At 41.0% G+C, this 16120-nt stretch overlaps 2 protein-coding genes and 1 long non-coding RNA gene across 3 annotated transcripts in view; all 3 read left to right on the top strand.

Moving 5' to 3' along the window:
* Positions 1-14978, top strand: part of LOC149819548 (zinc finger, C3HC4 type family protein) — a 138298-nt gene extending 123320 nt beyond the window's left edge. The window contains exon 3 of the mRNA XM_089985695.1: positions 14770-14978. Coding sequence (XP_089841821.1) covers positions 14770-14871 — 102 coding nt within the window. The 3' untranslated portion in view covers positions 14872-14978. The remainder of the gene's footprint in view (positions 1-14769) is intronic.
* Positions 7194-9707, top strand: LOC149819550 (uncharacterized). Its single transcript, XR_016427457.1, has 2 exons — positions 7194-7325; positions 9462-9707. It is a non-coding gene; the product is annotated as an uncharacterized LOC149819550 (long non-coding RNA).
* On the top strand, positions 13812-14713 carry LOC149819549 (protein S40-4-like). The gene has a single exon (XM_089985698.1). It carries the CDS (start codon positions 13917-13919, stop codon positions 14412-14414), a length of 498 nt encoding a protein of 165 aa, XP_089841824.1. The 5' UTR covers positions 13812-13916; the 3' UTR covers positions 14415-14713.
* Positions 14979-16120: the final 1142 nt, after the last annotated feature.

The raw sequence follows: 16120 nt of genomic DNA, 5'->3' as shown, positions 1-16120 counted from the left end.
TAGGGACCTCTTCTGCAAGGGGTAACAAGCCCCACCAGTGCACCACACTCAATTTCGTTGCATATCTTTGCAACGAAATTGTACTTAACCCCTATTAACGTTTTTTTTTTGACATGTTTGGCCAAAATTCCGGAAATGACATTTTTTGCAAAAAGACACCTCCTCTTGTTAAAATTCAGGTATAAGGCTATTGAGATTTGAACTCAGGTTCCCTCCCGACTAGGCAAGACCTTTTGCCATAACACTACTTCACCTCTTGTTGCATGATAGGTCTTTATTAATTCATATGTATACAAATTTGGTTCATGACGAATCTCAAATACAAGTTGGATAAAAACTATATTTTAGATCTTTTGAACATTCTAACTAGATTTTTGGATCTTGTTCGCAATTCAACCTTATTTGGATCCATTAAGATCCAATTGGATTCTAATTGGGTTTTGAATCCATCCAGGATCCAAATCCGTTCATCGTACCCGAATCCAGATACTAGATCCAGTTGATCCAGTTTGGATTTCAAGATCCATTTGGATAGACTCTATATCATTTTATCGTATTTATTTTAAAGAATTTTATCCTTTATTTAGTTTGATAATTATCAAAAACTTGCGGGTTTTACAAAAGTGGTTGACTAAGCTCATGGGTTATGATTTTGAAATTAAGTACAAGAAGGGTGTTGAAAATGTAGTAGTTGATGCCTTGTCTAAAAAGATGAAAAATGACTCTCTCTTAGTCATTTCCAAAGTTACTTGCACATTTGGGGATCGATTGAGCCAAGCTCAAGTTGAAAGTGAAAAAAATCAAAAAATCATTCAAGAGTTGATAGAAGACTCTACTTGTCATCCGTCTTACTTGGTAAAGTGAGACACGTTATATTTTGAAAATAAGCTTGTGTTGCCTAATGACTCTTCTCTACCTAAAAATGTTTTGAAACACTTCATAACTCAAGAGAAGAAGGACATGAAGGTATGCACAAAACTTGGCAAAGAATCAAGTTTGAGTTATATTCCCTTGGAATGAGTAAAGACATAAGAAATTATGTGTGAGATTGCCAAGTTTGTCAAGCAAACAAGTATGAGGGAATCTGGCCCCTTAGTTTATTCCAATCTTTGTCCATTCTTTCACATGCTTGGACCAACATAAGTTTGGATTTCATTGAGAAGCTCCCATCTTCTTAAAAGAAAAAGGTCATCTTTGTGGTGGTGGATAGACTCACGAAGTTCACTCACTTCATCGCATTACGTAGGACGTATTCGGTCTAATTGGTGGCACGATCATTTTTGTAAAATGTGTCAAAGCTATATGGTATGCCAAAGACAATTATATGTGATAAAGATTCGGTCTTCCTTAGCAAGTTTTGGAAAGAATATTTCACATTAATGGGAACTAAGATGTGTTATAACATGGCAAATCATCCACAAACTGATGGGCAAACTGAGGTGGTTAATAGAGCACTTAAAACATACTTAAGATGCTTTACGAGTGAAAAACAAGATGAATGGGTTGAGTTTCTTCCTTGGGCTGAGTGGTGTTACAATACTTCATTTCATTCTTTCATGGGAATGACACCTTATGATTCCTTATATGGATGTACACCTCCTCAACCTCTCTTCTATGAAGATGGATCGGCAAAATCCCCCATAATTGAGAAGCAATTAAGAGAAAGAGATGACATTAAAATTTTTAAAGAAGAACATTGAGTGAGCCTAAACTCGAATGAGACAAATCTATAATAAGCAAAGAAAGGATATAGAGTTTCAAGTCGGAGATTGGGTTTGACTAAAGTGACTTATATATGGACAATTCTCTTTGAGTAAGGCTCCCATCATGAAGCTTACTCCAAGATACTTTGGTCCTTACCAAATAATTGCACGAGTTGGGGAAGTTGCCTATAAGTTGAAGCTACCCAAAGGTGTATCTGTGCATCCGGTTTTTCATGCTTCCCATCTAAAGGCATATCAAGGACCGATTCCTACGGAAAAGAGTATGACAACAGTCATAAGGCAACCTAGTAGAGTTTTGAAAACTCGAAAGGAACATAGATATGGTTGATGCATAAAAAAATATCTAATAAAATAGGACAATGAAGGAGAGGCCACGGCTACTTGGGAATGGGATGTCAACATCCGCAAGAAATATCTCAGATTTCTTCTTAGAGGATTAGAAAACTTTCAAGAGGGAGGGATTGATGTGGACCCTACTGAGAACTTAGCCAATGAGAGGGGAGAATCTAGTCACGGCATAGTGCAGAGGACCAAGGTAGTGACAGAGTGAGCGCAGGTCAGCATAGTGTCGCATGAGCAGCAACTAGGTCAGATCAGCTACCGGGTTAGAGTGGGTGCACAACAGGGCAGTTAGTCAGCTAGGTGCGTCTTAGTGTAGGACAGGGTGGTCAGCACCGTATTGGAGTGATGGCGGTATGGTCTCAGCTTAGAGGTTAAGGATGTTCGCAACAAGGTTTAAAGCTTGGTCTGCCCAAATCATGGCGCCAAAGTTGAAGTCAGATCTATAAATATTGTAGCCTTCGTAATTTGGCATTATCTTGTGATTTGTAATCTTGACACTATTGAGAAATAAAATTAGATTTTTCGTTGGCTCCATTTGGAGATTGGACTCTACGTGAGGATTGATTCTTGCTAGCTCACTTCACGAACTAGTGAGAGATCATTTCATTCATCTCACTTCTCATCTCTGGTCTAGCCTTATCGTCTAAATTCAGTCTTATCTGAATTATTGAGATAAAGAAGTCTCCCGGCTATCGGATGCTACTCCTGTGAAGAGGTTGTAGTTCAGGCGACCGGATCGACCTACCACAACACTCCTTTGCACACTCTCCTTAGTCACATGGGGCTCAAACTGTGCATCGCATCAGACGCATCATTGAGTAGTCTAGCTCATGATCGTCTCTCTGTTTCTGGCAGATGAGTGCAAGAACACTTTCAATTTGCTAATTCTTCTATAAGGTCTTAATATGGTCTATTTATAGTTGTAGCTTTGCATCAACAAAAAAGTTGGTACAGTGAGCTCATGCACTTCATCCACAGCTGCGAACTTTGTGTCGCAGTCACAATGCATCCGACGACTATTGAGCTAATTGTTCACTGTGTCGATTAAGCGTGCACAACTAAGTGCATTATCAACTACTTAGCTCTAAGCCTTTTCTGTCATAACTGTGTATTGTTTGCTTGATTGCAGGGCTTAAACATATTGCTCCTATCGTGTTCTTCCATCGAACATCTCATCCCGCGCGCGCTCATGTGTGAGGAACGTCGCCACAACAGAGTGTGTTGCATTTCTTGCGCCTCTGAAAGAATGCATGTGTGTGTCTTTGATCACGCGTCTGCGTGTGCCTATAAAGAAGCACATGTGCACACAAATCTGATAGTGCCTTAGTGCGTGAGTGTCGAGCATTGTGCCTACATGTGCTAAGATACGAAGTACGCCTATGAGCTTTGATCGATTGTGTGTTTGTGTGTACTTCATAAGAGTGCTTAGTATGTTAGAAATCCTGGTATCGCTGCAACATGTGTGGTCGTGTGCTGCCATGTGCTATGGTGCATGGCAGAGCACTACAACGCGTGCCTGGGCAACAAGTGATGCGATGGGCAGCACAGACGTAGCATGTGCAGTAGCGTGCGTTTGCGTGCACGAATCTTGATGGCAAAATTTCATCATATATTTTAAGTTGTTTGGGGTCACTACAAAAAAATAGTTGATTAGCGACGGAATTTAGCGACGGAGTTATATCGTCGCTACTTAGCGACAGATTAACGAGAGAAATGAATCCATCGCTATATTTGTAGAATTTTACGAAACTAGCGACAGATTATATTCCCTCGCAAAATCCGTCGCTACTTAGCGACGGATTGTGCGAGAGAATATTTTGTCGCAATAAATACGACAGTTAGCGACGGATTTGCGACGGCTAAAATTCCGTCGCAACATAGCGACGGCCTAGGCGACGAAATATTTTCTGTCGCCTTTTTTGTTTTTTGAATTACGATGGCTTAGCGACGGAATTAATCCGTCGCTAAGCCGTCGCTAAATGTCGCATTACCCCTAATCCCAGCCCTCTTTTTCCTTTCTCCTTTCGCTGCTCCCGCCCGCCGCCCTCTCCCTCCTGCCGCCCTCTTCCTTCGGCCGCCCTATACATCTCGTCGACCTCTCTGCCGGCCCCCACCGTTCGCCGGAAGTCGATCTCCGTCAACCTTCCGCTGTCGCCGTCGCTGCCCGGAGCAACCGCAGGTACGTATTTCACCTTAAATGGATTGGAGGTCGACCCCCTGCGTTTTCCGGCAGGGGGTCGACTCTGCCAGGCGGTCGACCCCGGTAGGTGGTCGACCCTCTGCCGTGTCCGGCCGGGGGTCAACCCTGGTAGGGGGTCGACCCCCTGCCGTGTCCGGCCGGGGGGGGGGGGGGGGGTCGACCCCCCGCCATGTCCGGCCGGGGGTCGACCCCCCGCCGTGTCCGGCAGGGGGTCAACCCCTTTTGATGTCCGGCAGGGGGTCAACCCCCTGCCTTGTCCGGCCGGGGTCGACCCCCTGCCGTGTCCGGCCAGGGGTCAACCCCCTGCCTTGTCTGGCAGGGGGTCAACCCCTTTTGATGTCCGGCCGGGGGTCGACCCCCTGCCGTGTCCGGCCGGGGGTCGACCCCCTGGTTTCTTGCTCTTTTTTTTCTTTTTTCAGAAATTAGGGTTTTTATTTTATTTTTATTGTTTAGTTTTCTTTGATTTTCATTGATTAGGATTTTTTATTTTGATTTTCATTTATTAAGCAATTAAATCAAATTTCTTAAATTAAGGCTATTTGTAGTTAATTTAATTAGGGTTTTTTATTTGATTTTGTTTTATTAGGGCTTTGAATCAAAATTTAAAAATTAGGGCATTTTATAGTTAATTTGATTAGGGTTTTCTTGGATTTGATTAGAGCTTTTATTTTTATTTTCTATGATTAGGGATTTGAATCATAATTTTTTTAATTAAGGATTTTTAGTTAATTTGGTTAGGACTTTAAATCAAAATTTTTTAATTAAGGCTTTTATAGTTAATTTGATTAGGTTTTTTTTATTTATTTAGAGTTTTTATTTTTATTTTCTATAATCAGGGATTTAAATCACATTTTTTTAATTAATACTTTTTAGTTAATTTGATTAAGGATTTTTTTGTATTTGATTTGGGCAGGTTTTTTCTGTTAGAAAAGATATTTACGCCAGCATTTTTCGATGTTATGGAACATTTGATCATACATTTGCCATATGAACTAAGGGTTGGTGGCCCTGTGCAATATCGATGGATGTACCCATTTGAAAGGTATATGTCTTTTTATATTTGTCTCTTTAATGACAGATATTTAAAATTTGAAATGTATATTCTTGTCAGATGCATGTTCGACCTAAAAAAAAAGGTTCGTAATAAAGCAAGAGTAGAAGGCTCTATTTGTGAGGCGTACACTTTAGAAGAGATTTCAAATTTCTCATCTATGTACTTCGAACCTCATATTTCAACACGTTACACATGCCCGCCCCGTAACGATGATGGAGAACAAGTAACTGTAGCTGACAAGCTGTCGATATTTCAACGACTTGGGCATGCATTTGGTAGTTGCCGATCAAGGCTATTGACAGATCGAGAGCAAGATGCAGCACACATCTATATCCTTTTTAATTGTTCAGCGATCGACCCATACATCGAGTAAGTATATGTATATGCAACTCAATTATAAATCCTTTTATGTTCTATATGTGGATACATGGCTCGGTAATATAAGTATTTGTGGTTTGCAGACGATTTGATCTGGAGTTGCAAAGCAAAGTTTCACATCTCACTAATGCAGAAGTACAAAAAGAACGTGAAACTAAGTTTGTGGAGTGGTTGAAACAGTTGGTAAAGAAGCTAACATAAATTTTGTACTTATAAACAACACTAAGTTACTTAATTGATCGTGATCACAATAATTGTTTATGTCTGTGCGTAGGTTCGCCATGGTGATGTTAAAGATCAAGGAATATGTGATTTAGAAAATGGTCCGACCAAAGTTGTGCAATGCTACAACGGGTATATCGTAAATGGTTATCGATTCCATACAAAAGACTACGGTATAAACAAATCAACAATAAATAGTGGCGTGTGTGTCAAGGGTAGCAGCTACGGTGAAAATGAACATGATTACTACGGTGTTATAGAGGAAATAATGGAGTTGACTTACTTAGGCATGAATAACAGGGTTACGGTATTCAAGTGTCATTGGTTTGATGCAACTGCAACAAGACTCGACAAAGCTTCAGGCATTGTGGAGGTGAATCATAAATCCAGGTTTGGAACATATGAACCATTCATATTAGCCTCGCAAGCTCAACAAGTTTATTATACTTCATATCCGAGTATAAAAAAGTCAGATAGAAATGAATGGTGGGCAGTTTGCAAGGTGAAATCCAAACTATACCCCGAGTATGATCAGTTACAAGAAGATGAGTTAGCTGAAGACAGTGATTACTATCAATCAGATGATGTCTGTGACTTCGCTTATGGTCACGATGTTGCGCATGATATGCATGTCATATCTCCATTGACTGATGAAACATTCATAGAGGAATGTGATCCAAATGATGTACCAAGTGGATGGGCAAACAATGAAGAAGAAGAAGAAGAAGAAGAAGAAAGTCAAACTAGTGACGAGGAAGAATTCTCAAGCTAGTGAGCAAAATCTTATACTACAAACCTCTATTTAAATGCATTGTAATACTTGATGTGAGTTGTATTGCAATACTTGGTGTGAATGATTAAAAATTTTATTTCAATGTATTGTAATACTTGATACGAATGATTCGAATGCATTGTAATAGTTGATGTGGATGATTTCAATTATCTGAATGTATTATAATTTATGCAATTAACGAATGATTTGAATTAGTGCAATACTTGATGTCAATGATTTGAATTATTTGAATGCATTGCAATGCTTGATGTGAATGACTTGAATGCATTGTAATACTTGATGTGAATTATTTGAATGTATTGTATGACATATGTTATTTGTTAGAATATGGTTCGTGGAGGTTATAGTGGTCGCTCATTCAGTAGTAGCCAGGCTCAACCTTCATCTTCACGGGCTCCTGTGATAGGTATATCATATAACTAATTAAATGCTTGATTAGTTCAAATGCACATTCTGAGAACTTGGTGTGTATTTTTTTACAGATGATGTTGCGCCTGTACACGACCCACCTACACCAGTTGATCGCACAAGTCAACAGCCAACACAGGAAACAGGGTCTTCTCAGGCTGGCACAAGAAGACTCATTCGAATAGTGTATATCGATAATCGACCGTAAGTATTTTGTTTTCAATTATTGCATATCTTTTAAATATTTTATATTGATATTTACTGTGTAACAATTCATGTGCAGCACGAGGTTTGAGCCACAAGAAGTAGTACGGGAGATTAGGAATTCACTTCTTCAACATCTACCAGGACCAGTTGCTCAATGGAAAGAGTACCCAAAGGAGACAGATTGTGGTCCTCATTCATGGTATACAGTTGTTCCTCATAGTTAATGTGTTTCATATTTAATTTATTTAAGCAATGTCTACTAACTTTCTGAAAATATTTGTAGGCTTCGAATCGCTTTGCAACTACGGTGGAAGAAAATGATGCAAGGAAGGTGTGGCAGAAGGTGGCTGCCAATCGATTTGCAGACATGCTGCACACTATGAAGACTGCAGCAAAAAAAGCATCTGGCGTAGTAGATGATCCATTACTGTGGAAAGGCCATGGTCCTATTACTATCAGGAGAGATTACTGGGATGAAATGTGCGATATGTGGGCGGGAGATGCATTTAAAAATCGCTCTGCGAAGGCTTCACAAAATCGATCGAAGATGCCCGAAGCCCATCTACACACAGGTGGATCTAAGACATTTGGGAGCCACCTAAAGAAAATGGTAACTCATCAATATATAATATTAATTTTATAAGTATTGTTGCAAAATTGTGTACTAAATCTTTTGTCATTTAACTTCGCAGGAAGCAGAAAAAGGAGGCAGTGTACCATATAAGGATGTGTTTGTAGAAACACATAAACGGAAGACCACGGGAGTCTTCGTATCAGAGAAGGCGAGAACGACAACGGTATGTATTAATTCTATTAATAATCATTGCAATATATATGCAAGTCATCATAATGTTATCATTAATTATTAATGAATACTTTAAACATTATTTTGTAGGAGGCATATGAGCAACAAATGGTAGAGCAATATGGCGAAGACGCTACTCAGCATCCATCATTTGATCCTACAGCATGGGTGACTGCAGCAGGTGAACCCAAAAAAGGTCGCGTGTTCGGGTTTGGGAGTAATATGAACACTTCACCAGTTATTGGTTCTTCCAGTTACGGCTCACCAACTTCTTGCGCCGACATAAGCTCCAAGCAGCCGACTATTCTTTCCGGTGATGATGTACGCGAGATCATTAATGAATCACTGAATAACTACTTCCAATACACCGTCGCCCCCTTTCTCCGAAATGAGATCAAGGCCGCTGTTCAGGATAGGGGATCTTCGATTCCAGGTCCCTCTCAGGTATAATCACATATATAGTTTTTTTGACTGTCTTAAAGCACATCTGAGCATGGTAGAATCACATATAGAGTTTTTCTAGATGCCTTAGAACACATATAAACATGCTATAATCACATATTCAATTTTTTTACTGCCTTAGCACACATATGAGCATGATAGAATCACATATATATATATATATATATATATATATATATATATATATATATATATATATATATATATATATATATATATATTTAACTTTTTGTCTGTCTTAGAGCACATATGAGCATGATAGAATCACATATAAAGTTTTTTTGATTGCATTAGAACACATAAGCATGCTATAATCACATATTCAGTTTTTTTACTGCCTAAGAACACATATGAGCATATTATAATCACATATTCTGTTTTTTGACTGCCTTAGCACACATATGAACATGCTATAATAACATATAGAGTTTTTTAACTGCCTTAGAACACATATGAACATGTTATATATCATTTATGATAGAATCACATATAAAATTTTTGGTTTTGCCTGCCTTAGAGCACATATGAGCATGTTGTATTCACATATTCAATTTTTTTACTGCCTTAGCACACATACGAGCATGATCGAATCACATATATAGTTTTTTGCCTGCCTTAAAGCACATCTGAGCATGGTAGAATCACATATAGAGTTTTTTTAGATGCCTTAGAACACATATGAACATGCTATAATTACATATTCAATTTTTTGACTGCCTTAGCACACATATGAGCATGATAGAATCACATATAGAGTTTTTTTATTGCCTTAGATCACACATGAGCACATGATAGAATCACATATAGTGTGTAATTTATTTCATTATATTTTGTTTATCAATACTGACTGTTCTTTTCTTGTGTAGGCTGCTAGCGATAATCAGGGTAGTGGAGCTGAAGGGACAGATAAAGACAATGAACAAGAAGACGCACAAAATCTTGGCGATGATTAGAGGACTGTGTTGAAGAAGTTCTATTTTTTTTATTTTTCCTAATTGTAATTGTTGAATTGTAAATAATTAAACTTCTTAGTTTTAAGGTGGAACGATTAATTATTGTAGATACTTGTTATATGAATTTTTTTGTGTGGTTTGTTTTTTATTTACAGGAAATATAAATTGTACAGGAAATATAAATTGTACAGTTCTCGGTAATTAATTTTTAAATAAATTTTTTTTTATTTTTTTTCGTTTTTGCGATGGATTAGCGACGGATGATTCCGTCGCTATTCATATTAATCTAGCGACGGCTTAGCGACGGAATTAAATCCGTCGCCACGACGTGGTCGCCGTTTAGTATCGGCGGATTGGCGACGGAATATAGCGCTCGTTATTCTGTCGCAATTAGCGACGGACTTGGCGACGGAATTATTTCGTCGCCAGTTAGCGTCGAAATATTCGCGACGTAAGCATACTGTCGCCGCGTTGTCGCTAATCCGTCGCTAACATGGTTAGCGACGGATTAGCGACGGATGAGCGACGGAATGTGGTCGTCGCTAATCTACTGCTTTGTTGTAGTGGGTCAAGATAAAAAATATACCGTATAAGTGGACTATGGGGAATGTGTTTGCGAAATTGGATTCAAAAAATTCAAATGTTGAAAAATTTATGGTTCTCCAAGCGTTATTTGGGTTCCTCCTACCAACGGGGGATCAACTCCTACAACACCTATATAAGGGACCTCCTGTTGAGTCGGTTTGCTTGTCTTGACACCGGCTTGGCATAGGCCTCCCATATATCGCACGGATGGCACTAAGAGTGCATGAGGGTGTTTGTGTGCAATGAAATTCCTCTAAGGGACGTGAGTGAAGGACATGTACATGTGGAAGGTGTTGATGCACCGTGCATGCATAACGCATGAGCGCAGTGCATCATGCGTGCCGCATGGGTGCAGTGCATCGCGCGTACCGCATAGGTGCAACACACCCGCACACAGCATAGGCGTAATGCACATGCACATCATGAGTCAGTGTCGTGCACATGGGCATCGTGCATGATCGCAAGGTGCCATGTGCCCCACGAGCATGTGCGCTCCATGCATAGTGTGGGGGCCATGCGCACACTCCACTTCATCAAGTCATTTTTTTTCTTGCTAAGAAGTTAGTCAATTCCATACCACTTGTGGGTTACCCAAACCACTAAGTGCCCACAGTTTTTGTAACCACCTTGGTAGGCCTTTATAGGCCAAGATGTGAAGAGGCTAAGAAGCTTTTGTCATTTGTGAAGAATTTTCTAAGAAATACAACTTATGAGTTTTGCGGATTTTTTTCTTTTTGCTTGAGTGTGAATTCAAGTGTTGAGATTCTTGGTGTGTTCAAGATCCTTGGGCCATTTTGCCGATCTTAAGGATCTCGCAAGTTTGGAGAGAACATTTGGTTAAGACCAAGTGTTTCATCGCACAACCAGCAAGTGTATGCGTCATTGGTGAGCTCAACCCGCGTGTGGAGCTCGTGAGGGTGTAGCCAATACAATGATTCTCTATTCATCTATTTTAATGTATTTTCACCGTGAAAAGATTGTCAAAATCGCAGTGCTTGGCCAAAAAATTGGTGAGTACCTTGGCTCTCTTTTATGTGTTAAATCAATTTCATTGAATTCATCAATCGAACATGTTTTTCACTATCATCCTCGGTTTCTTTAGAGCTTGGGATGATCATGGGCGTGAGTGGCATGCTCTTGATGATGAATTTTGTCTTCTTGATCGATAAATCAGAGACTAGTTGATGTAGTTGGACCGCATTGTCGCACACCCCATTGAATCCACTTCTTGCGCAAGTACATAACTGTGTGCCATGCACGGCCACTTTTGCTCGATTCTTCATCAAGGTTTGCTATGTGCATTCTTGATAAAACACAGGTCTGGGACCGTGTAATTGGTCCTTAGGCTTGTGCATTATCAATTGCACATAAACTCCCCTTGGGGAGGTTCTTGGTGCATGACCTTGTGACAATCCGGGCAAAATTATCAATTTACACTAGAGCTACCCTTTTTACTCGTGCGCTTTTGCTGAAATTTTATGAGTAGATTTAGGGATGTATAAGGACCTATGTGTCCAAAATTGAGGCTCATGTGAGGTTTAAGCAATCGGCTAGATGAAACCCCTTCTCGACCTCTTTTGCACTTTCTTTTGTTCAAGTCACTCTTGTAAGGTTGGATCATCTTCCCAATTTCTTGATGGCACCAAGATCTAGGGCTCGGGTGCAAGAAGATCGTAGTCATTTTGGCCTTTCTTTGCATTCATATTTCGCACTTTCTACACTTGAGCAAAATATGCACAACCTTACAAGCCTGAATCAAGATACATCTACACGGGACCCATCAGTGCTTATGGCGTGGTGATGTTGTCTCAACCATGCGAGACTTATAGGGTCATGCAAGTGTATTCATAACATCGACGAATGAGTTTGAGTGATGCTCATCGATAAGACATCAATCAGCAACTTGTCTTTGGGTTGTTGGTTGAAAGGTCTTGTCCTTTTGGTGGTGAGGTTATGCGAGGGGCGTGCTTATAGGATCATGATAAGCTCTATGACATGCAAGGCTAATCAAAAATGGAATTTGGGACGGTTGTGTGTATCAACAATGCTTAAGTGATGTGTTGAGCTTCCTAAAATCAGTGTTAAACGTTGAAATTTAGTAGTGGCATAGAGGTACGATGCTCGTTGGTACGGGACGATGATGCTCTTAAGTGACGATCGACTATCGATGATAAGGTTTAAAAGATCTTAAGAGAGGAGTCTTAGTAAAAGAAAGTATTCGTTGTGTGTTTAACACAGTGTTTCAAAAAACATGTCTAGGTGTTTGGTTCGGTTACCTAACAAAATCATTAGAGTTCGAAGCATGCCAAGCACAAAAAATTGTTTGCCTAACTTGAGTTGTGCCCGTGACAAATAAAGTCATGCAGGTAAATAATCTTTACTGAGAGATTTTAGGTGATATAATAAGCGGTAATCCATATATAACATAAGCATAGGCTACTGTGGTCGCTGTCACACAGCTTTCGGTAGGTACATGAAAAGCATACAAACTATGAGTCGGGATATATTAATTAATTAGGGGGGGGGGGGTGAAAATTCGTATTTTTGCAAGTTGACATAGGGGAGGGTTTGGGACGTGGAAGCAGGTGATTGGGGACAAGAGCACGAGGGGTCTCTCTGTGGTGGGCATACACACCTAAGACTCGGAAGCAGATCAGGTCATGCTGAACATGAGCGTTTTTGCTCATGCCGACATCGTGGCCGTCTGTTTGCATTTTGGATGAATGCCACGTGGTTTTGCTTTTTAAAATGCAAATCGGATGGCTACGATGTCAGCGCGAGAAAAAACGCTCATGTTCAGCAAGACCTGATCTGCTTTCCAAAGACCCTCCCTTTCTTCATCCCCATCACCGCTACACGACAAAGTGAACAGGGATTTATGACGGCCTCAGCCGCAAACCCCCCCCCTTTTTTTTTTTTTTAATCAATGGATAAGCATCGTTATGAAATTATTAAAATACCCTCCAATAAATCCTTGTTCTTTTTACTTTGTCACAGGTGCGCGGCGCGTGCGCTTTCGGCATGATTTCCTAGAATGACAATGAAATCCCTGAAGTGAAAACATTGACATCCTTTTTCCGTCTTTTTATCGATGGAAAATGGGGAGGGGAGATTACGCTACAATAAACCAGTATGGGGATTGACGTTAATTTGTCAATATCAAAGGCGATATTCAATAATACATTTGCAAACTGATAAAAATCATTTAACTAGTAGAAGTTAGCTTCTTTAACAAATAAGATAGACCCAATGGGAATGGAAGGGATGGCCGGTCTAATTTCTCCTATGAACCAAATTAAATGACCCACCCACCTTGTCCCTTGCTTTCTTCATTGTCTCTCAATGACTATAAAATCCTTAACAATCATTATCCATCACACAGAATTCTTCCGTACCGATAAGAGTGCCCTAACGAGGGCAGAATGGTCATCATGAATTACCTTTGGGCTTTAGAGGGAGGCCGGCCATGTATTTTTTGCTGCGATTGGCGTGGGTCGTGTTACTCGTGTATGATTGGTAAGGGTATTTTCGTCAATTAGATCTAAACATTACTTTCACAGAGTGGAAGTGGTCCATCTTATCCGATTTAGGCCCCCACCAACAATTGCTCTATATAAGGAGCTGCATCAGATCAGAGCAGAGGGCCTAAATTTAAAGAGTCGTAGAGGGGATGTCAGCAGCACCAGAAATCAGACTTCTCTAATAGGATTCGAAGTAGCAACGTCCTTCCTTCACCAATAGAGAAGGAAAAAACAAAAAACAGAGTAAAAGAGAGGAGGTGGAATGGCGGCAAGGCTCTTCTCTGCGAGGAACATTGGAATTGCGATGAACACGGAGACCCTTTGCGAGTTCGACGAAGAGGACGTGTGGAACCTGCACGCGATGTCTTCGGAAATGAACGGCAACAGCAAGCATGAGAGCGTGTACAAGAGCCCGATCAAGTTCTCCAGGAACCCCAAGCGAGCGACGGCGTCGTCCAGGATTATTCCGGCCAAGCCCTCTGCCTCCGCTGACAAGACCTTGTTCTCTTCGGCTCCCGTCAACATTCCCGACTGGTCCAAGATACCGAGGGAGGAATTCAGGAGGAACGGTGACGGGTTCGAGTTCGACAACGACGAAACCGACGATGAAGCGGAAAGCATGGTCCCTCCCCACGAATTGGTGGCGAGGCTTCAGATGGCGTCCTTCTCGGTGCACGAGGGCGTGGGTAGGACCCTTAAGGGCAGAGACCTCAGCAGGGTTCGCAATGCCATTTGGAAGCAAACTGGCTTTCAGGACTAAAAGCCCTTTTTTCAGAGTTGTGAGTAGGCGAGAAACGAGAGTTCGTTTGTTTGTTTGAAGGCAATTGTTTTACAGGGATCGCTTCATTTTCTTTTTTTCTTTCTAGGGTTTACTGAAGGTTCTATAATTATCTTTTTTTTTTTTCCTTTTCGCCATTGATGATTGACCCTGAATGAGACGTACTCTTTGTATAGTGGCGAAAAGAAGTAAAGGGAACATGGATGAATAACTTTTGCTATCGGATAGTCTTTTTGAGTCACTCTTGATTATAATGCTCTTGAAATACGAAACAGTCAAAATAAGTTTTTGTAGAATTAAGTGCGGTGCTGATGGGCTGTTGTGACTCAATTTGCAGGTTCTGGAACGAAACGACTGTGTTGATTTGGTGGTGCTTCTTTTTTGCATTTTTCTTTCGGTCGACGGAGCCGACGTTTCACATTCTGTTAGAAGAAAATAACGAAATTGCCCCCCGTGGCTATCGGTTCCATCTCATCCCCCAAGTGCAATCGTCTTAATTTGCTGTCCACCCAAAATTCCGGCCGACGGAGAATGCTGGTACTTTGACATATAAAAACGTGGGAGAAGCTGATCTCGAGTTCCTAACATAATAAAGGAAACGCCAAAGGCGAAAAAAAGAAGAGAAGAAAAAAAAACACCCATCCATCATCACTCTCTCTCTCTCTCTCTCTTCACCCTTGTCCCTCTTTTTGGTGCTGGGTAGGATGCTTTTGTCGAATCATCCTCCACATTCAGAGTATTGGAGAGCTGAGTTTTTCAGCTAACATCGTTTGATTTGGGCAGGCCCAGGCCCCCACGACGTTGACAGGATGATGGTCATTCCATCGTCTTCATCTGGCTTTGGACTTACGTGCCATCGCCATCCCCACCTTGCATTTGGACTTGGAGTGCATTAAGACGCTTGGGAGCCACAACTTTCATTTTCAAACGTAAACGTTTTTTGTTCGACGCTTGGGAGCCTGACAGGCGTCACGAGGTAACTAGTCGCTTTTTTGCTTTTGCACGGCGCTTCAGCTTTTTGACTCCTTGCACCCGTTCCGAGGATCCCTTTCAGTTCAGGACTCTCCATCCAAAAATGGCTCTAGTTTTATCTTACTGGCAGACTCGACTGTGACTGGTTCTTCGTGATGAAGGGGGGGGGGGGGGGTCCTTATACTTGGGCGAGTCTCGAGTCTCACTTGGTTTTAATAAGTTAGCCGAGCATTGAAACAAGTTAGTCGAACCTACATAGCGTCTCCCTTCTGCGCGTATTCAAGGCAGAAGTCATCAAGGTTAGGAGGGGGTCGGTACTATTTGCCTTTAAAAAAGGGCTTGGTTTTTGAGCAGCAGATTTGGTCACTTCAACGAGTCCCGCAAACACACTCAATCCTCAAGTTAACTTGTGACACGCACATTCCCAAGTCTTTCGATCCATGACTTGGTTCATGGCAGCTAAATCGTCGACGCCTACCACTTTGGTTCATCGGTGACTCGGTCAATAGCCATTCTTTATGGATCTCTCCAACTTTATAGCGCAGCTTTCTAAAACCGCCCACCTTTCAAGGTCTAGAGTTCCTCCTCACTCGTTGTCTTCTTTCTCACCTGATCACTTCTTCCATCTATCGTCACTCCTAGAAATTTGAAATTTGACTACCCACTAGAGGAACCAACTTGAACCCCAAGAAACGCAAATTGCTTCGTCTTTACTG

This window comes from Nuphar pumila, chromosome 13, assembly GCF_984573655.1.
Source record: "Nuphar pumila chromosome 13, dmNupPumi1.hap1.1, whole genome shotgun sequence".
NCBI classification, from domain to species: Eukaryota; Viridiplantae; Streptophyta; class Magnoliopsida; order Nymphaeales; family Nymphaeaceae; genus Nuphar; species Nuphar pumila.
This window is presented reverse-complemented; position numbering and strand designations above follow the sequence as displayed.